We start from the raw sequence: 25671 nt of genomic DNA on the forward strand, positions 1-25671 counted from the left end.
CGGCTCTCCTGCTGCCCATCTGGCTCTCCTGGACCCTGGGGACGCGAGGCTCAGAGCCCCGCAGGTGAGGTAGGGGCTTCCCCCGGGCCACGCAGCCTCCCTCTCTGCTCCGTAGCTCGCAGTCCCGCGGGCAGAGGCGCTCCGCTGCACTCATGGGCTCGGCCTGAGCCGCAGCTGGGCGGGGGTCGTAACGAAGGGGTCGGGCCGGGGAGGGGGCGGGGGGAAGCGGAGAGCGTTTCCTTCGCGGTCTCTGCCCACGTCGCCGTCGCCGATGATCCTCTCCTTCCTGGGTCGCAAGGAGCCCAGAGGAGCTGGCAGCTCCAGCCCTGCCCCGCGCCGCGCAGCCGCGGCCCCGGCTTGCTGTCCCCGGCCGGGCTTCGGGTCTCGCTCCGCAGCCGCCGAGGAAGGAGGCAGCGCTAAGGGCCCGGGCCCACCAGCCGCGGCGAGCGCGGGGGAGGGCCGGGTGCGCGGCACTGAGCGGCCGGCTCCGCCGGCTCGGCCTCCGGCTCGCCCTCTCTCCTCCCCCCTCCCCTAGCTCCCGCGCCTGCTGCTCCTCCTCTCCCCGCGCCCGCTCCTCCTCCTCCTCCCCTCCCCCTCCCCCTGCGCCCTCCTCCGCTCCGGGCCAGCGCGGCGGCGGCGGCAGCAGCAGGAGCAGCCCCGGCTGCGGGTCGCGACGGCGGCGGGGCGCCCCCTCCCCCGTGCCGGGGCGCGGCGGAGGGATGTGGGGCTTTGCGGGAGGAAGGCTTTTCGGCATCTTCTCGGCCCCAGTGCTGGTGGCGGTGGTGTGCTGCGCCCAGAGGTAGGGTCGCGGGTGGGTTGACGGGAAGCGGGCCGGGCGCCGGGCAGGGCGCGCGGGTGTGCGCGCTGGGCGCTGGCAGGCGAGCCGCCGCCTGACCCAGCTCTCTCTGGCCCCCGTCCCTCCCGCAGCGTGAATGATCCTGGGAACATGTCCTTTGTGAAGGAGACGGTGGACAAGCTGTTGAAAGGCTACGACATTCGCCTAAGACCCGACTTCGGGGGTAAGTAGGGTGTGCGCGGCCGCTGCGGGCAGCGCGACCCACCGCGCTGGCGGCCTGGGTGGACGAGGGAGGCGGGGGCCGCTTCCGCCGAGCTGCGGCGGAGTGGGGAGGGGGGCACTTCGCCTGCGCCCCCTCCTCGGATAGCCCCCCATCCTCAGAGCCGCTGCAGCCGGTGCCTGAGCCAGGCTGATCACCGTGTCGTGCGCTTCCCGCAGGTCCCCCGGTCTGCGTGGGGATGAACATCGACATCGCCAGCATAGACATGGTTTCCGAAGTCAACATGGTGAGTGCCTGCCCTCCCCAGGGCTGTCCCCGAGCCCCTGCCCCGCTGTCTGGGCCCACAGGCGTCCACAGTACCGGGCCAGAGGCCTCCTCCAACGGGCTGAGCTTCCCGGGCCCGCAGAGGGAGCGGCGCTCCTGGGCGCAGGTCTCCTGTTCGTGAGGCTCCCTCCGCCCGCCTGAGTGCGCGGGGGTAGTCGTTGGCGTCAGAGACGCTCGGAGGGCGCACCCTTCCCGCCGTAGGAAGGGGTCCTGGGCTCACCCGAGGCTGGGCTTTCACCGCCGCCCTGGTGCTGCCAGCTCCTCCAGCCGTCGGTCCCCTGGTCCTGAGGCTGCCCCAGTGTCTTCTCGCCTCCTTAGCAACAGGCGCCGGGGAGCGGGGGAGGAGAGGAGAGTTGTGGGGGTGGCTCGTATTCTAGGTAAGAGCTGCTTAAGGGTTCCTTTGTTGTCTTTTGGAAAGAGGTGCTGGCCGCCGGAAAGCGCGGTGGGCGGTGGGTCTGTGTGTTCCTGGCTGTCTCGGGTCAGTTTCCTTGGTGTCAGTGGCTTTTCCGAGGGCAGGCTCGTGACAGTGAAACCCGGACCCCATCCACCAGGCTCTGTCGGAGGTGCTGACGGCCCGGGCGGCTCTGAGAACTGGAGGGCCTGGGCAGCCTACAGGCTTTCTCTGCCCGGAGAGTCGAAGGCGAGGGAACCAAGTGTCCCTTAGGGCTATGTTAACGGTGATGGGATTCAGTATTCCGACCTGTGGAAAGTGGAGGCCCGTGTCCCGAGGTGCGAAGTGGGTGTCACGGGCTTTTGCTCAGGATCCTTTAAGACAACAGGCAATAAGGAGAAAAATGACCCCTTTCATTTGTTAATTGAGCTGAAATACCAGGGGATTTGGAAACGGGTTTAAGTTTCTGTTGAGTGACACTTTAGAAATTATAAGAATGAGAATTTGGAAAAAATATATTTTTGGAAGAAATCGTTTGGCAACTTTTCTTTCTAAAATATAACACCGAGAATATAATGAGGCATGAGATAGACTCGATAGATTTCTCAAGTCTGTTGGACATCAGAGCCACATGGGCAAACTTGTTTTAAATGCATACTCCCAGGCTCTGATTCTGATCCAGTGGTGTGGAGTGGAATCTTGGGGTCTCTGCATTTCAAACTAGTGCTCCAGATTTTTTTTAAGCAGGTGTTTTGTGAACAATATTTTGAGAAACATTGCAATAACATAGAAATGTTGTTTACAAATAAACTAAAACCATGATTTTTAAATAGACTGTTTAACAAGATATATTTAAAAGTATATACTAGTATGGATTTTGTAGAAAAAAATCTGACTACATGAAACTATATTTTTTATCAATTTTCACTCTTAACCTAAAGATTTTAAAATTATAATGTGTGATTTTAAAAAAAAGTAACTTTCTTTCAATGTATATCACTAAGGACATTTATATACAAGTGTTAATAATAAATAAATAAATAAAGTGTTAATAATAAAAGCGTTAGCAAGAAACAGACTTTACATACATTACACTAAAAACATCATGTATATTTTACTTTTTGTAATTTTGTAAAAATAATTCTGTCAAAATTATGTTTTGTTTTATGGCCTTAAGGAAACAAGTTAATATATTCAAGATTTACTCTGTAGTCTGTGATTTCCTCTATTGGCAACTGCACATTCTATAGAGAAGACAGTTTTGTACGGAAGTTAATCGACTTACTTAGTGGATTTTTATGTCAAAAATTATTATATTGGATGTCAAATTATGGAGAGAATATACTGATGTGGCACTTTAAGAACTCTGTATGGTACTAAAACATTCAGGGGAATGGGGAGAATGTCTTGTTGCAGATCATTGCACATTTTCTTTGAATTAATATTTAAACTTAGTTATCCACTTGTTTAGACATCATGCTGATAACTTAGTACCTTAAAAACTTCATATGTAATTGCCTAATTCATGCACTATGAATTGAGGTGTCCCAATTTTCTCTGGACCCAATAATAGAAAGACGAATCGAGGATACAAGCCATTATATTGGATAATCTTTAAGTGCATATCCCAAAGCCAGTAATTATGCATAATGTAGCCATAGTATACTTGTATGCCTTTTTTTTGCATTCTCATGATGGAAATTTTTGTGGTTCTCTACACTAAATTTATTATAAAGAAAAACTGGGGATTGATGGGATGGGAGATTGAAGGCCATTGGACAGATGTACTGACTGGCATCTGAAATATCTTCCACAAGTGGATTGGTAAAACCATTCGCTAGAAAAATCTGATTTCCCTTAACTCATGATCAGGATCATAGCTCATGATCATAGCTATGATATTTGATTTTTTTTAATTGAAGGAACTTCAAATACAGCAATGATTAAGTATCATTTTGGAGGTAACATTTTATAGGGAAAGAACAGAGAGTATGTGAGCATAAGATTAAACCCATCACTCAATCATGTTGCTTAAAAACAATGAATTATATTTATGAGCTTCCTTAATCACCTTACTAGTTACACGAAACTAAGTGTTGTTAGCTTATGAAACTAAATAAGCAATGGTCTTGCTTTAAGGATGCTACAGCTAGTAGAGGAGATATGTCAAATAGTTGTAACAAAAGTAGGTGAGTCCCATTTAGAGGAACAAAAGAAAGGGGTATGGCCTAAGAGAGAGAGGGAAGGAAGGAGGGAGGGAAGGAGGCAGAAAGAGGGAGGGGGAGAGAGAGATATATTGAGATTACTTCTGACATGGAAAGCCTCATGAAAGAACTTAAGAAATGATATCTAAATTCGGTGGGTGAATAGTGGGGAATAGAATTGTGACTGGCATAGATAGAGGAGGATGTTCTGGGTTAGGGAAGAAATTGGCAAAACTACTGATGGATAGATCTGCAGGATAGGAGATTGTGAAGGAGAGACTCAAAAGATGAAATTGGAAAAGTAGGACAAATCCCTGTTCACCTAGGCCCTTCTCTGCCTTGCCAAGGGTTTCAGTGTTAATTTTCAAAAATTAAGGAGCCTGTAAATGTTTTTAAGCAGGTGATTGACATGATTTAAGATGTGGTTTAGGATGAATATTTTGGCCAAAATGTTAATTTAGATAGAGGAGTCAGAATGATGAGTTAGAAGAGCAAAGTTCACTAGAAAATTCAGGGTAAATGATCATGGAAAGTTGTTCTTTGAAATTTTCTTCTCAAAATTTCATAGATATGCTTTTGAAAACATATATTTAGTGAAATAAAGATTCCTTAATATCTGAAATAAAGATATGCAAAACATGTATATCTCAAGATGGGACAGATATGTGCTTGTCAGTGAGCATTTTGGGGGTGAATGTAAAGAATATTGTTACTTTTCTCTTTAAACTATTATAAAGCACAGTGTTTATCTATTGATGGTGCATATAGATAATGCCTCCAAATAATGCCTCTGACCTCAAAGAATTAAATAAATAGATACATTATGCATATCCGTGTATATGTCATCGTGCATTTTAGTGTTTTGTATTAACAATCTAAAAATGGATTTTAGTATTTTAATACTTAACATTATTTTGCCATAACATGTTTCACTGATAATGGAGATAGTCTACATTTCCATTTTTCCTAATCTTCTAATTTTTCTTTTCATGCACTTTTTAAAATTGATATAGTTAATTTACAATGTTGTGTTAGTTTCTAGTGTACAGCAAAGTGACTCAGTTATACATATATATGTATACATGTATATACATACATACATATATATATATTCTTTTTCAGATTCTTTTCCATTATAGGTTATTACAAGATATTGGGTATAGTTCCTTGTGCTATACAGTAGGTCCTTGTTGTTTACCTATTTTATATATAGTAATGTGTATATGATAATCCCAAACTCCTAATTTGCCACTTCTTACTTTTTAATTAGCTGACTTGACAGAAGTCAAACAAAAAACCATTTTCTTTTACATAACTTCCCTTGTTCTCTAGCTCTTGTTTTAAAATTTCAGACAATCTTTTAAAACTATGCATGGTTAAGTAATTATTGAGATTTAGTTTACATATTACTTTCTTTTTTTAAGTTTATTTATTTTTTATTTATTTATTTTTGGGTTTTCGTTGCTGTGTGCGGGCTTTCTCTAGTTGTGGCGAGTGGGAGCTACTCTTTGTTGCGGTGCGTAGGCTTCTCACTGCAGTGGCTTCTCTTGTTGCGGAGCACGGGCTCTAGGCATGTGGGCTTCAGTAGTTGTGGCGCAAGGGCTCAGTAGTTGTGGCTCGTGGGCTCTAGAGCACAGGCTCAGTAGTTGTGCCACACGGGTTGAGTTGCTCAGCGGCATATGGGATCCTCCCGGAGGAGACTCAAACCCGTGTCCCCTGCACTGGCAGGCGGATTAAATGAGATTGTACTTATGGAAGAATACTGTCTACTGAAAACTTTTATATGCATGTGTTATAATTCTGGTGCTTAGCACTGGTCCAAGTGTGTGTTGAATAGATAGATGAAGGGATGAATAAGTGGACAAAAATTATTGAAAATATAGGAAATATAAGGAAATACTAAAAATAAAAATAACTAGGAAATTTTAATTTAAAAATAGTACTTTTTACTGAGAGAGTGAAGCAGGTCTAGAACTCTTTAAAAAATCAATTAGTTAAAAAATAAAAACAGTATTTTAAAGTAGTCATATGAGTTCTTTTTTAATTTGAATGATTAGAAGAAGCCATTGTTTGATTTGTTAATTCAGAAAGAAACTACACGTACTTGATTTCTACTTAATTAACTATAAAGTACTGAGAATATAAAGCTAGACTCAAACTCTAGTAATATAAATACTAATTTTCTATGATTTAACTTGTATTTTGTTATTATTCTGTACTTAATTCATCTATTAAAATTAGCTCATCCTGGGACTTCCCTGGTGGTGCAGTGGTTAAGAATCTGCCTGCCAATGCAGGGGACATGGGTTTGAGCCCTTGTCCGGGAAGATCCCACATGCTGTGGAGCAACTAAGCCTGTGCACCACAACTACTGAGCCTGCACTCTAGAGCCCGCGAGCCACAACTATTGAGCCCGTGTGCCACAACTACTGAAGCCCATGTGCCTAGAGCCCGTGGCCCGCAACAAGAGAAGTCACTGCAATGAGAAGCCCGTGCACTGCAATGAAGAATAGCCCCACTCGCCGCAACTAGAGAAAAGCCCACGTGCAGCAATGAAGACCCAATGCAGCCAAAAAAAAAGCTCATCCCAATGAAAATGTAACTACAGGGTTATTTTTTCTGACTTAATGCATATAAATCATAAATTATTGACTTTTTTTTTTTTTTTTTAGTTGTGAGCTCCTTTTAGGTGACATATAATGTGTCTTTAGTTATTATGAGAAGTAGATTTGTCCCTTATGCTTGTTGTATTGTATTCCTTTGTCATTTATTGTATTTTCCTCTTATAAAATCCACTTGTTTTCTAATGTCTCAGTGTAAAATTAAGTATGGTACATAAGAACATGGTTTTAGCACATCTCAGCAAGCAGCTTTGGCACTGCATCACTGTAAAATGGGTGCAGTCTTACTCACGAACACAACACGTAAACATTTGCACTCATTTTGTCTTTCCCCTTTTCAGAAGAGTGGGAAAGAGGAGAGGGTTTCCCTGTATAGAGTGAGCTGGGATCACCTGGAGAATTCAGCTTTAGGCATATTCGATCAAACTTATGTTAATCAACTCCCCTCTTCGTGCTGCAGAATCTAGGGTTGCTCTGCCCGTAGTGAATGCTGAAGGGGCACCCAGTGCCCAGTACCTGGCCAGGTCCTCAGGCAGAGGAGCTGAGTCCCAGGAGTCCAGCTGTGTGCTGAAAAGAGCCTAATGGGATTGGGAGTTTTGGGTCCTGTTTCCAGGTTTATGGGAGCATCTAGCCTTAGGCAAGTCATTTAACACTCAGTAATTCAGTCTCAGGCTTCCCAGATGCCCATGGCATCCCCACAAAATTGCCAAAGTAATAGCACGAAGGGCTCAGCTCTACACAGAAAATTGAGGTAAAGACATCCACAGGATCACAGCCAAACAAACACGTTAGAGAACTGTCCTTACTGATTTCTCTAGAGAGGCTCTGGCTGCTTTCAGAGTTTGCATATGAATTGTTACTAGCATTTTAAAGGTTGGAAATGTGCTAATGCTCTTATTACCAAGTAAGCTGGGGGATGACTCAGCAGAAAGGAAAAAGTGTTTCTCTGACCCAGTTGGGTTTGGAAAACTGCTTACGTGGAAGGCACTCCATGGGTAAGGTACAATGAGCATGTTGGCATTTGGTTCCAGGTTGCTGCATTTAGGAGGTAAGATTGTTTATTGAGGACATTACTTTTCCCTGGCAGTGTGTTTCGTGCCAAAGTTATGATCAAACATCAGTGCTGGGGCACTGATAAGAAAGCATATAATGAACTTCAGAGGTGGATGAGAATAACCCTTACATAATATGTTCTTTATGAAGGGAGGTTTTTGTTTAATATTAGAAGGAATGGTATGGGGAGCAAAGAGAATGCTTTTTGTCTTTCCCCTCAGGGAGGTTGTAAAGCTTACATTGCTGCATCTCTTAAAAGATGGATCTTACACACATTTCCTTGTTGTGAGCAACCTCTTCCTAGAGCCTGTGCCAGGCTGAGGGATCCTATGTTGTACTGCACATAGAAGTAAGTATTTCATTTGAATTAATGGCGTAAATCTGCTTATTTACATACTAAAAACTTTATGATTCTTACCAGTAAAGCAGTATGAATTCAGCATTTGATTTTGTACAATCTGATATCTGTAATAGCTCTCCTTTTCTTCCATTGGTAGCAGAACCCTTCTTTCTCCTATGGGTTCTGTATCATATCGTATATACTGTCATTGTGCTTTGAAGCCTACTGAACGTTTGTTTTAAATAAATGAAGCCTATTGACCATTTGGAATCTTTAAAATTTTCTTATAATACATGTTGAGGTGTAACTTAGGGAGATGATAGCTAACAACAGTTTTATGTCATTTATGTCATACTTCAGGTATTTTATCATATTTGATCATCAAACATGATCAGCTTAGTGAAGTATATCTTATAGGTAGGTGTTAATCTCATCTCCATTGTTCAGGTGAGAAAATAGCCTCAGGAATAGCACTGACTTACTACAAAGGCAAAGCTGGGACTTGGTCCTATTTCTTTGTTCTTTCTACCTCATTATGCTACAGAGCAATAAAAAAGTGCTCTGTTAGGCCCTCATGAGATTTTACCTTTTTCCATGACCTTCATTGCCATCTAAAGTGGATCTCCCAATTTACTTTTCCATGAACTCTTAGTCTTTCCTTATAACACTATCAAAGTGTTAAATATTCTGGTGTGCTTGTTTGCTTAGATGCTTTCTTCTCCATTTTTCTCCCCCTTAAGACTGTAAGCTCCATCAGGCAGATCTGTGTCTAAGAACAGCCCTTGCATAGTGCTTGACACATGATAGGTATCATTCTTCATTCATATATTTTCTTTCAACCAATATCTAATATACACTAGTGTCTATATATATATATAGCATCTATTAGATTTTGGTTGAAAGAAAATATATGAATGAAGAATGAATGAATGAATAAATTGTAAGTGCATGAATAAATAGGCAGATAGCTTTCCAATGAAATATTTTTATAACTCAGAATTTGGGCTCATGACCAAGAAGAACCTTTTATAGGCTAAATGTGATGTATATAGTTTTTACTTTAGGGGACTTAATTTGATCAGAATTTGTATAATTGTACACAGTACAATACTGTCAAGTGTCAAGTGTTGTCAAGTGACAGCTTGTCAAGCTGTCAAGTGTTCTATAGCAGTTACCCCCTTCACTGGAGAGCTTTTACCCTGATTTCAAAGCAGAAAAGAGGGAAGTATTGCAGTGGTTCTGTGATGTACAGCCTGTGTAAGGTTTAGTGTGTATATTTCAAACACCAGTCACTAGTGCCTTTGTACACTCAAAGTTTTGTGTCTAATTGGAAGTATATGTGGTTCGAGCTTTTCTATATGATAGGGAAGTTTTGGTGGTTCTTCTTATATTGGGATTTATTGGGCTCTGCATTCCCTTTCTGATGGCCACTCAGCAGTGCAGTGGAGCTGCATTGGTTTTCATTCGTTTGCTAGCTTTCCAGCACAGTTTACTTCTGGGCCATTTATGCCAGCCGTTAAGAAGATTCTCTAGCTGCAAAATTGGGAAGACTAGGACTAAAATAGGTTTCATCTCTTGGCACTTTGCTCAGTCCTGTCAATTCAAGACAGAGAGCTAGCCTCCGATCTCTGTGGTGGGGGATGTATTGATAGAATTCTCTTATTCCCTTGGTTACCCAGAGACTGCATTAAGAAATAGAAGCCATTTGTAAACATTAATGCATGTATCCCTTTTTACATTTTTCCATTGAACTTAAGTATCACACAGAAGCATTAATATAATTAACAAAAACCTTAGCATGCATGGAACTAACGTTTCAGATGAATAGGAATAAGATTAAGATATGAGAATGTCATAGTTCTTTAAAAACTCTAATTTGTGCTTGTCCATTCAATCTGAGAGAGGATATGGATTCTAATGATTACAACATCATCATATTTTACCTCAGTTCTACAATGAAAGAATTCCTTTTATGTAAAATATTTGCTAAATCCTAATTCATGACATGAAATACATTTGTTTTATTTTGAATTGACTTAAAAGGATAACAGAATTTACTGGTTTAAAGCTATATAACTCTGTGTTTGATACATATGTATAAAATGTTTGTTACTTAATTCAACATCACATCACTCTTCTTTTAAAATTTAATTTTTTAAATTAGACTTTACAATTGATAACTTTAATGAGTAGAGGGAACAACTTTTCTGGGTCACCCATCATTACAAGTTGTTTGTGTGTGTGAATCTGTGAATTCATGCAAACCAAAAATTATTTTAAAAGAAACAACAATTTGAGTAATTCATTGTAATATCATTGATTTTTTTCCAATCCTGATGACTCTAAAAATCCATCTGAGAGATACATCCATATATCAGGTTGAAAGACTAAACTGGTCACCAAGCGCAGTGCCTGTCACGTAGAATATGCTTAGTAAATATTTGTTAAATGCATTTGTGTAGCACATGACCCTTGTGGTAAAGCTGTACGTTCTGTTTGTTTTATCGGAGAGATTCCCTTATTTGTATGTTTGTCAAGCACATAAAATTAACTGTAGCTTTACACATGAGGATTCCTGTGAACTTGTCACAGAAAAGACATCTGAATTATGGAAAACAGTGCCATTCCTATGGTCTAGACTAGTGGTTCGAAAGGTATAGACCAAGAAGCCTTCTGTGGTGTTGGATTGATTGCAGGGGTTGACACAGATAAGTGCCCTCCAAGCAAAATTTCTCATCATTGGTGTAGTCTGTGTTTTGCCTTTCAAAAGCAGTGTACATACTAGAAAGAGGCTGGGAATAACTGAGTGTATGAGGAGCAGGATTGATTGTGCTGTATTCCTTTTTATGCTGTTAAACATTCTGTGGATAATTCATTGGTGTGAGGCTATATTTGATTGTGCCATTGAATGAGTTTTCATTTCTGAATTTTTCCTTTGGCCCTGGGCACCAAAATTCCCTGTGAGAATGTAATTTCTTGTGGTATGGGCTAAAATAATGGTTGCTTAAGAGAACGCTGTTATATAGTGTACATGTATGCCCCATAATCAGTGTTTCTGCTCAAATAATATTGGAAATTATGTTAGAGATGTAAAATAGGTTTCTTTACTGTAGGAACTGTCAAGCCCTTTAATATGCTAATGATTTTTGTAAATCTTCAATAAGAGGGGCGAAGAATTCAATATTTAAAATATATGTTTGGGGATTTTTTTCTTTTTGAGGGGATGGTGGACCTTATTAACACTTCACTTCATGAAGTTTTCTGTAGAACACAGTTTAGGAAAAGTGGGTCTAACCCATTGAATTAGAATGAGCTTTAATATGGCCAGTCCTCAGGAATGATAACTGAGAAAATTACTGCATTAACAAAGCCTATTCTGGTTACCATGTCCAAACAGCACAGAAGATACAATTTTGACAGAAAATGTATCAGTGCATATGGGAATGGGTAATATTTTCTGGAAATGAAGATTCAGCATTTCATAATTAGATTGATAAAAAACACAAAGATTTTCTTCTATAACAATACTCTCTGTCACACTGAAGGAAGATCTGTGTTTCAAGCCTTCTTGTTTTCTTGTAAATATTCCAAGAGTAAATGATACAGAAGCAGAGAGAGTTGTGTTGAGCAAGAGAGGATGCAAAAAAGGCTCTTGGGACAACAATAGTAGGTTAATTTTGAGAACAAAATATGTCTCTTTGAGGCTGTTGGGCTTAACCAGTGCTTTCTTGGAAGGCTGGAGATTCCTTCTTGGGGCAGGAAGAACAGGCAGTGCTGTGATTCTGCATTCCACTAGGGAGGGTTGACATGTATCTTTGAATATATTACATTGCATAAACAGATATTTATTATAATCTACAATACATATTATATATAATGAAATTATATAGTATACTGTATATTATATAATTTATGTTATTCATATTTATATGTAAAATAAGATTCTCTTTAAAAATAAGATTCTCTTTGGTTGAAAGGTTCTGGTGATAAACATTTTAACATCCCCTGGAGTAAGACATCTCTAAAATTCCCTGTATGACTAATTCTCTATAGTTCTATGAAGAGTCTATACATGTTCATGAATAGTCAGTGACAACAGCCCAGAGGGCAGATGCATCTTCTGGACTGTTCCAGAACCACGGGAATATTATAACAGGGCAGTATTGCTCAGGCAGCACTGGGGAGACCCCACTGGGGATCTGGGCTTGACTGGTAATAATGGGTGAGGAAACCAAAGTAGATCCAGAAATGTAAAGAGATGCAAAAGTGTTAATTGATTATAAGGATAATAGGTTTTGTTTGTTTGTTTGTTTGTTTCTGGCATTTAGGAGCATAGGGAGCTGGTTTAAAAAAGGAGGGCTCTTGTTTTGGAAATATTATATATCTATAGATTTTTCCCCCTAAGTTGTGCTTTATTTATCATTACACTCTATTGTCCCAAAGCTTTTGTTTATGATTGAAAAGCTAGTCTCAAAGCTTGAGCAAACTCTTTAGAATTTTAATTATGTAGGTAATTTCCTTAGTACTCCAGGCTATTTTACCTTTAGAGACCACAGGGGGTCTAACTGTCAAGATTGCCCTTGGCAGTGGAAAAGAGTTGGTTGTCAGAACTCTCAGATTACAAAGGGTTTGTCTTAACTTTGGCAGGTATTCAGACTCAATGGTCTTCAATCTGATCTTTTTTTTTTTTAACAAGTATATTAAAATTGATTCTTTAAGTTGCCTTCTAGCTCTGATTTCTGTGGTTTCTTAGAGTCTGTGAGCAGTTAAAAACATAAGGGACCTTCTGTTTGCATTACACAGACCGCTGCTTCTTACCATTTGATACTGTGTGTAGTTTAATTGGGTATCCTAGTGGTGGTCATCTGGCAGCTTGCAGCCTTATAGTCAAAGCATGGCCCATTTTCCCCAAGTTATCTGTGCTGTGTGCTGCAAGCCTGGGACATGTGGTACATAAACAGTGAGATTTACAGTCTGTACCCATGCTTATTAATTTTTGTGTTTCAAACATGGTGTTGTTTAGTTTTTGGTTTGAATTCAGAGTCACTAATTTATGAGTGAAAACTAGTGGGCTGTTAAAATGCTTCTGTTTTATCCAAACCATGACCTTTCCATTATCATCTAAGAAAAATAACTCAATTTGGAAATGTCAGTTAATGCCCAATAGGGTACCAAATTGTCCATATTCAGATTTTTCAAAAATTCGACATGAATGTAATTCATGCAACAGTTTTGAGTCTTCTGTGGTATTTCTGTGACATAATTTTAATATTGCTTGAGTTCATAGTCCAGTCAGAAAGGAAGAGGGTGTGGGCTGAGTCAGAGTTACCTGTACTGCCCTCAATCAGTTTGGGATGATTAGCCAGCATTTTGTGAAGATAACTGTAAGCTTAGACCTCAAAGGTAGTTGCATATTGTGGCCTCTCTACAAAAAATAAAGTTTTTACCATGTTCTACCTCTTTCTTGATTCCTTGCCTCATTTAAGGCAAAATTATTATACATAAAATCCAAGCAAGAAAACCTGTGTAGATATAGGGATAAAGACTTGGGCTTGCCTGAACTAGAGATTGCAAAATGAGATATGTAAAATTGTTTAATTTTATTCTGAAAGAGGAAAAATGTGGATGTGCAAATTATTATATAACTAGGAAATTACCTATTTAAAATTATATAGATCAAAATGTATAGTGTGACTCAAACTTGGATGTAATCAATGACCAAAAAAATGTTAATAATTTTCAAAGTGTTTACTTCATATTTATTTACTGTAGGTGAAATCCTGCTAATAATGGATTGCAGTATCTGGTTAGGAGAAATTGTAGCACAGTAAAGACAGTAAATAACTGATTTCCTAACTTAGCACTTTGAAATAATTTATCTACAGTGGTAGCCCCACGCATAGATGTTCCTCAAAGTTTTTTTTTTTTTCCTTTCTTTCTCTCCCAGAGCAAGAGGGGTATGGCAGCTAGTCTGGACTAGCAAAGTTCAGACATTAAAAGGGGAGACACTTTGTTCCAAGTGTAATTGAATTAGTGCACCTTGGGTAACACCAACTCTGAGGACCAGTGGGGGTACAGGTCCTGGGCATTAGCTGGTTTACTAAGATTAAGGTGAAAAGGTCAAATAAGGGAGGTAGATGTCCTTCCTAGTCTCTCGGCTACCTATCTGAATGACATCTCCCCTGATGAGATAAGAAATGGGGGTCTTACCTGCCAGCTTTTCTCTCCATTTATCTTTCTGGGATTTTGAATGAAAAATTTTGATACCACAAGCATCAGATTGGCTCAGTAATTTCTCTCCTTTTATCATATCTTTCAGTTTCTAAAACTATTAAGGAAAAGCCTCTTTTTTTTCTCCAACATACTTCAGAGGAAAACGGAATGAAATTTGTTAAACAAAGGCTGACAGGAAAGCAAGCATCTATTAATTGACATCCAATTTCCTGATATGCCAACCTTTGCCCAAGACTGTACTTGATTATGCAATAATGTGCAAACAGAATATCGGAATTTACTCATGCTATAGTATTAATAGAAACTGTCAGTTACCCAGGGGAAGGACTCACACATCAGTTTCACATATTACTGAACTATTGGGTTGGCCAAAAAGTTCGTTCCGGTTTTTTCATAACATCTTATGTTATAAGATGTTATGGAAAAACCCAAAAGAACTTTTTGGCCAACCCAATATTTTCTGCCAGGTAAGTGTGAGTGTTTCTAGATCACACTTCTGTAGAGATTTTTTTGTGTGACTATCTACATTGTAATAGAAATGGTGAGACCGATAATCATGACAAAACTCTGAAATAGAAAACATAGAATTCTGTCACGCTGACAGTAGAGCCTGTTGCGATGGTAGAAAAGGGGAGTGTAAGCGGCCGATTTTGTGAATATTTATGGTGGAACACTACTTTCGTTGCTTCAGAGTGAAGTGCTATATCTAATTTACACTTATTCTAATAGGTTAGTCCAAAATAAGCTGTATGTATAGATTTTTAAAGTTCCAGGCTTATCAAAGCGCCTTGCATTCGTAAGTCAACTCTGGAACTAGTCGGGGAGAGGCAATGCAATGAATTTTTCCTTTTTTAATTCTCAAAATAACTAATATCACTTAATAATTCCTCTTCATGGCTTTTTGGTTCACCTCTCCTGTGCTGATGAGCATATTCTTGTGCTGTCTCCTTCACTCTAAATGCTTCAGATTTAAGAGGTGACTTAACTAGTGTATAACTGCTCTCATACGCCAAAGAAACACTCAGCATCATAGATCCAAATGATAATAGTTTGGGCTTTTCCACGTGTCTCCAGTTTAGCACATCTTTTCACGTTGCCTCTGGCACTTCAGACTTGAAACTCTGGCAAGCACTCAGCGCCACATGAAGTTGTGCAGAAACTCAGGAGGAGAGGGTGCTTGCCTGGAGCTCAGGAGTGAGTCACTCAATAATCATCAACCTGTGCAGACGTGGGAGGACAGTGACAGTGAAGGTGGGGATGAGGAAAGAGGAGACACTGAGAGTGTTCTGAAAAGCAGTTTGGAGGAAAGTGAATAGGACTAGATGGCATGGAAAAGACATAAGGGAGCTATGGGTGGGATTGAAATAGCAAAACATGATAAAAGTGTTACAAGAAACTGGATTTTTGATTCTTTAAATACTTGAGATACTGGGACATTTGGTCATGTTTAATTAAAAAATAGATATATGCCAGTTTGTACTGTGCAAAAGAAGAATTAAATTGTTTACTTCTGCTCTTCTTACATTTTCCTTTGAAAAACTGGAACCACTGGGGGTGTTTGAGTCCCTGAATCGGAGCCCATCATCCTCCTGGGGGGCAGCTGCCCAAGGTACAGAGTCACTAAGAGGGTTTACAATCTGCTCAGAACCTGTGCTGAAACCCCAGGTGTTTTCAGAGCTGCAGGCCTTACCGGATACTTTGATGCATGTTCTTTTCAGGTGTGATGGGAGGGAGGCAAGCAGGAAGGAGAATCTTTAAATGAGAAGGAAGGCAGAAATTCTCCCTTATCCAGCTGTAAATGATCAGAACACCCATGGATTTTTATACATAACACAGGTGACTTTGTGTTTGCATTCCATGTTCTTTAACATTGGGTCAGGTGCAGGAGTGTTCTCTGACTTTATATTGTGAAAAGAAGGCCCACGTGGCTGGAGATGTCAGTATGACTGCCTGTTGAGAACTTAGGTACTCACTGCACCTTTACTGCTTTCACAAAATAGTGTCCACTGTTTTCCAAAATTAAAAAAAAAAATTAGTTGCCCACTAAGAAAATTTAGAACAGATAGAAAAATACATTTGGATGGATTTCTTTTGGTTTTTTTCATGCACATATGATATGTATGTACTATTCTTTACACACTGTATGCATAAGTTATTATCATGCTTTTCCATGTAACTTTGTGTTATAGACACTTCCATGCCACTGAACATATTTTATTGATATTTTAAAAACTGTATGGTATTTCCTTGCATGGCTGAATAATATTGTTAATATTTTCCTATTGAATATTTAGGCTACTTGCTAGACTAAATAGTATTTTGATGAATATCCTTGGGCGTGAATTATTATGCATATTTTCCTTGAGAAACATTTCATTAAGTAGGATTACTAAGTCAAATAGTATGAATATTTTTAAGGTGTTTGAGACACATAACTGAGTAGCTTTCAAGTAAGGATCTGCTGGTTTGGGGTCCCACTGATTTGCCTAAAAAATGTTTTATAGCTAATATTCTAGAATAAGTGTATCTTTTGGTAAATGGAAAGAAAATAATAGCTCACAAAATTGAGTTAAACCCCAAAACTATTCTTAACTTTACCATGACTCCAACACAACGTCATCTAACAAGAAAAATATACAAATAATTTGGCTTTATATTAAAATTGACTTTATCTTAATTTTATATTTGGTATTCTGATATATATGTAAGGAACAGCACAAGTTCAGGTCACTGTTTTGAATGAAATAGAATAAATTCTAATTCCCCAAATAACTTTTACATTTGAATACTAGAATTTTCTCAGAAATCATGCCTAAGAAATTGGAAAAAAAAATTATTGTTAGGGGTTTTGAGGTCACAGTTGACCATTTTTACCTGGAAGCCCACATTATCAGATTTTACCAAGACACTTAAAATTCAACGTAGCCCCATATTTAATCTCAATAACCGGGCAGAGCCTTGATCCTTTGGGTGTTAAAGTATGTGGGGCCCCTGGCAAGTGTGGGGAAGTTGAGGGGCCTGGTGTGGGCGGGGCTGGCGTGGCATGGGCGGGGCCTCGTGTGTGCAGAGCGCAGTGAGGCTGATACCAAGGGCGCATCTGATTAATCTGAGGTTTTGTTCAATGAAGTATTAACTTTACCTACATGGGTAACATTTTTAGGGGACTATTTTCCATAGTTAATGAGGAAAAAATCAGATAAAATTTAATCTAATCCAAAGTTTGCTCTACTGATGCAGAGAAAAAAAATTAAGTGATCATTAACATTTAATCAGAGAGAATTTAAATCCAAATTATATTTGGATTTTTCCACGTCGATTATGAGATGAATGGGTAACCATTTTTCCTCACTGCCCTGATTTGAATCCTGCCATCATGCCCAGAAATAGCATCTCAGTGAAAGTCATTCAGGAACAGCCCCATATTTATAAAAATTTATAAAAAGTTTCACCTACCCCTGAGCTTTATTATTTTTAATCTTCTTTCTACATGAAGGTCACACATTTGACCAAAGGAGCCGTCTGCTTTTGAGAAGACTCTTTTCACTGTCCACTTGTCTTTCTTTCCCATTCTTCTGCCCTGTCAGCAATTTTAGTTTTATTTGTCCTTAAGCACTGGTTCTACCTCTCATCCTAGACACCAAAGAAATCTATTTCAAGTTTCTCTAGCCCTTTAACATCATGATTGTGTTTAGCTTTTGCCCAGCCTTCAAAACGATGTTGGTCAAAGTGTCACAAGCCTATCCACTAGAAGAATGTCTCTGACCACAAGAAGTCTCCCAGTAATTTTATTATTTAATGTTCATTGTCTTCTCTATGCAGAGCGTTCTCTCCGCTTAAGGCCTCCATTCTCACTTCCCATCTTTCCTTGCAGTTGAACTCAAATTTTGTTTCCCTCAGAAGATTACAATGTGGGCTTGCAGGATGCAGGGGCCCTTCCCCCGTGTCTTTCTCAGAGGAAGATGTTTCTCCTCCCATCAGAAATTATTCTTGCTCTCTGTGCTCTGCATTTTGGCTTTTCCTGTGCCCACATTTGCTGTCTCCTTTGCAACATATCTCCCTCTTCGTTAGGCTCTTTCCTGTAGTCTTCCTATAGGAAAAAGAAAGTATGTGTATATAAAAGAGACACTCCAAGCCCTTCCCTTGACTGTGCTGCCCCTAACTGTTGAATTCTCTTTTACAGCCATTTTCCTCAACCATATGTTTCTGGACACTGTTTCTGGGATGAGTATCAACCTGTAGCCCTTGCCTGTATCCTCGCTGGTGGGTGCTGGGGGCTGTGTGTGTAAATGTGGTGATCAGGGATTACTCTCCTGCATATCAAATCTTGGTCAGCTAGGCCTCGTGAATTGTGATTTTCCACCTTGTCATTGATCCTGAAGATAATTTTCATCTCTTTCCTCTTTCTCTAGTATCTAATTATTCATCAAGACTTGCACAGTAATTTTGATAATGTATTGAAGACTCCTTTTTTTCCATGACCCTAGTTTGGAGCCCTCAAATGCAGGGATCTATGATCTGTCTTAAGTCTGTTATTATCCTCTGCTCTGGTTCCACTTGTGCAGTATGACCACTCCGTTCTTCCTGTCCTTTCCAGGATGGGAGCCCCTAATGGCTCCAGAGTGCCTGCTGGGTGTGGTAGAATGGGGTGACTAGAGTTAATGTCCACCGTGGCTGGGATGCCAAGATTAAGAACCAGCTCCAGGATCTGGGGGGAAGTTCCTATGGGCTGTGTCAATGGACATCTTCTCAGCCTCAAGGGAAGAGATTGGAGCTATTTTGAGGTTCTCAGTACATATCAGAGCCTTTGCCATTTGGTTAGTACAAGGGGCAGGATTTAGGGTTCTTCCTGAGAAAGTGCAAGAACAAAAGAAGTGATGGCCCTGGATGACTGTGTTGAGTATGGACTTGACACTGGGGCCTCGAAGAGTTGAAGAGCAAAGCTCTTACCTTGATAAGCCCAATTAGCCCTATGTTTACCCAACTTCAGTCTATTCTAATCCTTAGCACAGTGTTAACGTATTGGTCTCAAACTATTTCACTTGTAGATTTCCTCCCTTTGCCATGTTATGTATCCCTTTACTTCCATATATTCCATACTATCAGCCATAAATAGATGTTTTAAAACTGAGTTTTTTTATACTCCAATAAAGAGCTATTAAAAAAAAAAGTGAGTATTGATAGTGATTCTATTCTGATTGTGGAGATGGCCAGAGGCAGACAAGGACCTATTCTCTCCAAGGATACCAACACCATAAAGAATGCTGTGGGGCAAACATGGAACCATTAAAAACACTCATTACAGAGAGCACACAATGAGTGGGAAGGAGTCATTGTGAAATTGTGAGAGTCAGCAGGACACAGTCCATGGACTCTTCTCCCCCTTAAATCATCACTTTTACCCTGGGTAACTACACGGTTAAAAAGGAGAATCTCAGAAATAAGAGATGGAAAGAAATAGTGGGTGTTAGAAAGAGGTTCTTGGTCTGCTAGTTAAGTAACACTGTGTTGTTGAATTTAAAAAAATATTTCAAAGCATGCTTTTTTATACAGAAAATTGTATTTCTTAGGAGGAGCAAGGGTGCTGTCTCAGCTAAAAGTCTACATTTAATGTGTACTCTCTTTTCTTGCCAAGTACCAATTAGAAATCAGGTTACATAGCCTATCAGTCAATTAGGGATGGAGATAAGGCTTTCTGAGTGTGGTGTAAAAACATAGATTTTATTTCTAAAAAAGTAAAAAGCTGAAATTAGCTAGAAAAGGAACAAATTTGACAGTTTAAAATCTAGAGAAGTGGTGGTGAGATTAGTGCTCTAGCCAAATTTCATTTACTGGGATGCTGAATCAACAGCAGAACAGACCCTCAAGAAGTAATGAGTTCGATATATCAGTGATTATTTTTTCAGGGAACTTGGATAATATTGGGATATGATGAAAATTAGGAGCCAAACATCAAATTCCAAATTAGGAGGAGGAGGTGGAGAGGTGGTTAGTTTAAGATCCTTTATCTCATGACCTTCTATGTCTAGAGAGCTCTCTTACACTGAAGGGAATCTGATCACTGCTCTATTATTACTGTTGGGCCTTGTTCCAGGAGTTGGAAACTATAGACTTTGGAACAATGCACCTTTCCATCTGCAGTTGTTCTGGACACATTCCAATGCATTTCTAGTTTGAATTTCTACATTGTTGCCAGTGTTGTCAGTTGATATTTAAAAGGTTATTATGATATTTTAAATATTTGATTAACATGAATTGTAAACTATGGTTTGTTAAGGAAAGAAAGGAAGGAATCCCATGAATTCTGGATAACTTTATCATCAAACACTTTTTTTTTTGAATTTGCTAGAATGAATACAAATGCTCAGATTTTGGAGAACTCTTACAAAATGCATTGTATAACTTTCAACATTAGTAGTTCATGAAATTTCCGTAATCTAGAAAGATTTTGAAAAACTAGAGATTTCACTATTCCCAGATGCTAATTACATTTTATAAAACATAATTTTTGCAGAAAAAAAGAGCAAAATGCTTCATTGTTATGAGTAGAACTTAAGAAAAAAGTTGATTTATCATAATGAAATCTTAAAATAAACAAGCTTTGGAAAACATTTATAATTCATAATATTTCTGAGCTTCAGTATATTCTTAGCAAAAATATAGGTTATCACATCTCTGGCAGTTTTCTCCCATTCATTTCATGAAATTCTCTTTCTTCAACTTAATAGAGTCATTTTACTCTAAAACAGCTCCTTATGTTAACTTTTCTCTTCATAATCAACAATAGCTAACTTAAATCTAATGTAAATTCCATATTTTAGTTAATCTTGAATTCACTTGTCTCTGTGTGTTCAGCCTGCCTCTTATTATTTAACTGGGATGCTGCAAAGATAGGTACCATGCCAGCTGGTTCCTTCACTTGGTAGAAAACAAAGCAATTATTAAAGGCATAGTTTATATTTTTCATAAGAAAATAAATTCACGTTCCCATTTTGTCATGTAGTTTCCCAGTCTGTGTTGGCAGTACCTTATTGTTCTCTGAGCAGTTTCATTTAGAAAGAATTTGAAGGGCAGTATCTAGGCAGTGAATGGGGTCTAAGCCTTAATGTTCTACTACTGCTAACTGAGGGCTTGGGTTGAATGAATAATTTACATCCATAGATTATTATTTTTTTAATAAATTTATATATTTTATTTCTTTATTTTTGGCTGCGTTGGGTCTTTGTTGCTGTGCATGGGCTTTCTGTAGTTGTGGTGAGTGGGGGCTGCTCTTCATTGTGGTGCACGGGTTTCTCATTGCGGTGGCTTCTCTTGTTGCAGAGCATGGGCTCTAGGTGTGCAGGCTTCAGTAGTTATGGCATGCGGGCTCAGTAGTTGTAGCACGCGGGCTCTAGAGCGCAGGCTCAGTAGTTGTGGTGCATGGGCTTAGTTGCTCTGCGGTATGTGGGATCTTCCTGGACCAGGGCTTGAACCTGTGTCCCCTACATTGGCAGGTGGATTCTTAACCACTGTGCCACCAGGGGAGCCCCATCCATAGATTATTGAAAACCTCATGTTAGTAAGTAGTTTCAAGTTCTTTCACTGGACCTCTTCCAGAGTTGCTAATGAGTAGCAAATGGACTGATTTTGAATTCTAGCTCCTTCTATTTCCTTGCCTTCTTTCTGGTAGAGGTGCTAATAAGCAAGAATGCAACTAAAAGGTGTGAAGACAGAAGGGAAGGATTAAATGAAACTGTTTTTTAAAAACCTCTAAACAGATTTCCAATTCCAGCCAAGATGGAGTAGCCTCGTTCCTCCTAGTCTTCCCTCTTACAACTGAAAAACCCGGGTCATAATCCAAAAACAGGAAGATTCTGAAGGTTGAAAGAAGAAGGTTGATTGCCTGTGGACCTCAGGACATGGGCAGTGACTTGGTATTGAGTTCCCTAGGTCTTCTTTTTGCCTTTCATGGGTTCCAGAGAGTATACTGGAAAGCCTACTGCCTAGAACTGCCAACAACAGAGAAAAAAAACTCCAAAAAAGCTTCTTAGCCAAATGATCAGGAGAAGGATGGCCTAACAGAAACAGAAACTTTTTGATAATACCTATCCTATTTCAGCCAAACACCAATCAAAAAAGGACATACCTCCCTCCCCATGATTTCAGCAGGGTCAAACAGGGAGCTAATCATCTACCCGCTACCCAGTAGAACAGGATAAAGAAGAACTGAACATCACCTCAGTCAACAGGATCTGACTGACATTTAAGGAACACTTCACCCAACAACAGCAGAATACACATTCAAGTGCCCACAGAGCTTTCCCCAGTATAAATCATGTTCTGAGTCATAAGGCAAAGAATTCATATCATACAGTTTATGTTTTCTAACCATAATGGAATCAGACTAGATCTCAATACAGAAAATCAACAGGAAAATCTCCAAATACTTGGAAATTAAACAATAAACTTTTCAACAATCTGCGAGTCCAAGAGGATGTCTCAAAGGAAATAATGCTGAATGAAAACAAAAATGCAGCATATCAAAATTTGTGGGACACAGTTAAAACAGTGCTAAGATGGAAAGTTATAGCACTAAATGCTTACATTAAAGAAAGGAGAGCTCTCAAATCTAAGTCCTTAAAAAGAAGAAAAGGCAGATCAAAATAAACCCAAACCAAGCAGATATGAGGACATTGTAAAGATAAGAGCAGAAATAAATGAAATTGAAAACAAGAAAACAGGAGAGAAAAATTGATCAAATATAAAGTTGGATTTTCAAAAAAATCAATTAAATTGCTAAATCTTGGACAGGAATAACAAGAAAACACAAATCACCAATGTCAGGAATGAAATGGGAATTATCATTCCATGTCCTGCACTCATTTAAAGGAAAATAAGGGAATAGTATGAACGAACAGCTTTACACATAAAAGTTCAACAACCTAGCAAAAAAAAGACCAATTTCTTAAAAATCATAAATTACTAAGACATACCCCAAATGAACGAGATCTGAATATTCCATTAGTGACTAAAGAAATTGAATTTATAATTAGAGGTTCCTGAACAAGAAATCTCTGGGCCCAAATAATTTCACTGGAGAATTCTAGAGTACATTTAAAGAAGAATTAAATATTGGTAATACACAATCTTCTCTAGAAAGCAGAAAAGGAGGGAACAGGTCCTGACTCATTTTATAAAGCCAGTATTGCCCTGATACCAACCCAGAGAAAGACAGCACACAAGGAGAAACTAAAGAACAAAATCTCTCAAGAACATTGGCACAAAAATCCTGACCAAAATATTTGCACATCAAATCCAGCAATGTATAAAAGGAATTCTACACCATGACCTGGTGTCATTTATTCTAGGTATGTAAGACTGGTTCAGTAATCACAAATCAATTAGTAACTACCTTGTCAGTTGGCTAAATAAGAAAAAAAAATCACATGTTATATCAATAGAGACAGAAGAGGCATTTGAAAAATACAACACTCATTCATGATAAAAATTTTCAGCAAACTAAGAACAGAAAATTTCCTTAACCTGTAAAGAGAATCTACAAAAAACCTACAGCTGTCATCATGCTTAATGGTGAAGGACTGACTGCTTCCCCCCCTGAAATCGGGAGTGAGGCAAGGATGTCCACTCTCACCTTTCTTATTCTAGCTACTTCAGTAAAGCAAGAAAGCGAAAGAAAGGGCATACAGATTGAAAAGGAAGAAATGAAAGTGTCCCTATTACTAGATGACACCATTGTCTATGTAGAAAATCCCAAGGAATCTACATAGAAAGTCCTAGAACTTATTAGTTCTAGGTCTTACGATATGAGGTCAGCACAAAAATCAGTCACATATCTATATAGTAACAGCAAACATATGGAAACTGAGATTAAAATAAAAACATTCAAACTCATTCCAAGAAAGTTAAATACTTAGGTATAAACTTAATAAAACAGGCACAGAACCTGTATGCTGAAAATTATAAAATACTGATGAAAGAAATAAAAGACCTAAATGAATGGGGAAAACTACTGTTTGATAAATTGGAAGATTCACCATAGTAAGACATTGATTCAAATTGATTTATAGGTTTTATGCAATTCCTATCAAAATCCCAGAAAGATTTTTGTTGACGTAGATAAATTTATTCTAAACCACATATGGAAAGGCACAGGGGCAAGGAGAGCTAAATAAAATTATCTTCAAAAAAGAAGAAAATAGTGGGAAGGAACACTCTCTACAATATTTGTGATTACTATGTAACCACAAGTCAGTGAGTTTTGGTGGAAGGATAGACATATAGATCAGTGGAATAGAATAGTGAATCTGGAACTAGACCCACACACATATGCCCAAATGATTTTTAACAAGATTCAAAAACAATTTAGTGGAGGAAAGATGGCATTTCTTTCTTAGGTGAAGGGTACATGGAACCTCCCTGTACATTTTTTTCAATTTCCTATAAATCTATAATTATCTCAAAATAAAAATTTTAAAAATTCTGAACACTATGTGTATATATGTACACATATAAATATACATATGTAAATATAAATAAGTGAAACGTTTCTTTTATTTATTTATTAAGTGAACTGTTTCTTGAGACTATAACTTGAGAATTGAAAATATGAGTTTCAAAGTTGTGAGCTTGATACTGGTTATTCAAGTTTTAATCAAAGTTTCTGTTATTGTTATGTTGAAAATAATTTCCACTGTAGCTGATAACTGTATCTCAGTAAGGTAGCATAGTTTAAATTTTAAAAAAAGTGAAAAGAAATGGGAATAACAAAAGTCGTCATCTGTCCATACAGCTTATCTAATTTTCTAAGTGAAATATCTGAGAATTTTCATGCTTAATGTTAGTATCAAATGCGGTTACTAAATGGCGAGGCCCTGAGCCGTAGTAAGTTGAGTGGAGGAGAGCACGCAGACTGTGCTATTTTTATATGCCTCATTCAGAAAACCACACCTGCGTAGAAACCTGTCTCTTCAGGTTGTGCTGAGCTTTGCTGGTTTTTTAAGTGGGAGACGATCTCAGGCACACGAGAAGGGGAATTAAGTACACAGGACTTTACTTTTGGTGACTAGCACTCTTCTTTCCCCTCAGCTTCCTAATTTGTAAATATAACCTCCTTCCTACTTAGCGGGAAGAGCTGAGAAAGGACTTTCTTTCAAAGACACCTGAAATGTACTAGAGATGAGTGCTCAGTGTGTCCACATTCCTGTTGATGTGAGTGTGCTTTGTCATTCATCTCTGGTGATAATCCAGTTGCTTGTTAAGACGGTACAACATAGATGTTCATAGGGAGGAGTGAATTGGCAGAGAATCATTGTCATGCCAGAAAATGGCCATTTCCTGTTAAGGTTGTCATGTTGCAGTTTGCTTAGTAATGAAACAGACAGAAAAACTAAAATGGTGTTCACTTTCCCCACAATTTTGAACTTTTTTGTTCTAGCATGGAATATTCATGGAGCTAATGAAATCTTATAGGAATGCCAAATTATATACTGGC

The 25671-nt window shown here is 39.2% G+C and overlaps 1 protein-coding gene across 1 annotated transcript in view; it reads left to right on the forward strand.

Annotated features, from left to right (window-relative positions):
• The first annotated feature begins 632 nt into the window (after nt 1-632).
• GABRB3 (gamma-aminobutyric acid type A receptor subunit beta3) overlaps nt 633-25671 on the forward strand; it is a 224800-nt gene continuing 199761 nt past the window's right edge. Inside the window, exons 1-3 of the mRNA XM_036839378.1 lie at nt 633-799; nt 928-1019; nt 1235-1302. Of these exons, the coding sequence (XP_036695273.1) occupies nt 720-799; nt 928-1019; nt 1235-1302 (240 nt within the window). The 5' untranslated portion in view covers nt 633-719. The remainder of the gene's footprint in view (nt 800-927; nt 1020-1234; nt 1303-25671) is intronic.

Source organism: Balaenoptera musculus, chromosome 2, assembly GCF_009873245.2.
Source record: "Balaenoptera musculus isolate JJ_BM4_2016_0621 chromosome 2, mBalMus1.pri.v3, whole genome shotgun sequence".
Lineage (NCBI taxonomy): Eukaryota > Metazoa > Chordata > Mammalia > Artiodactyla > Balaenopteridae > Balaenoptera > Balaenoptera musculus.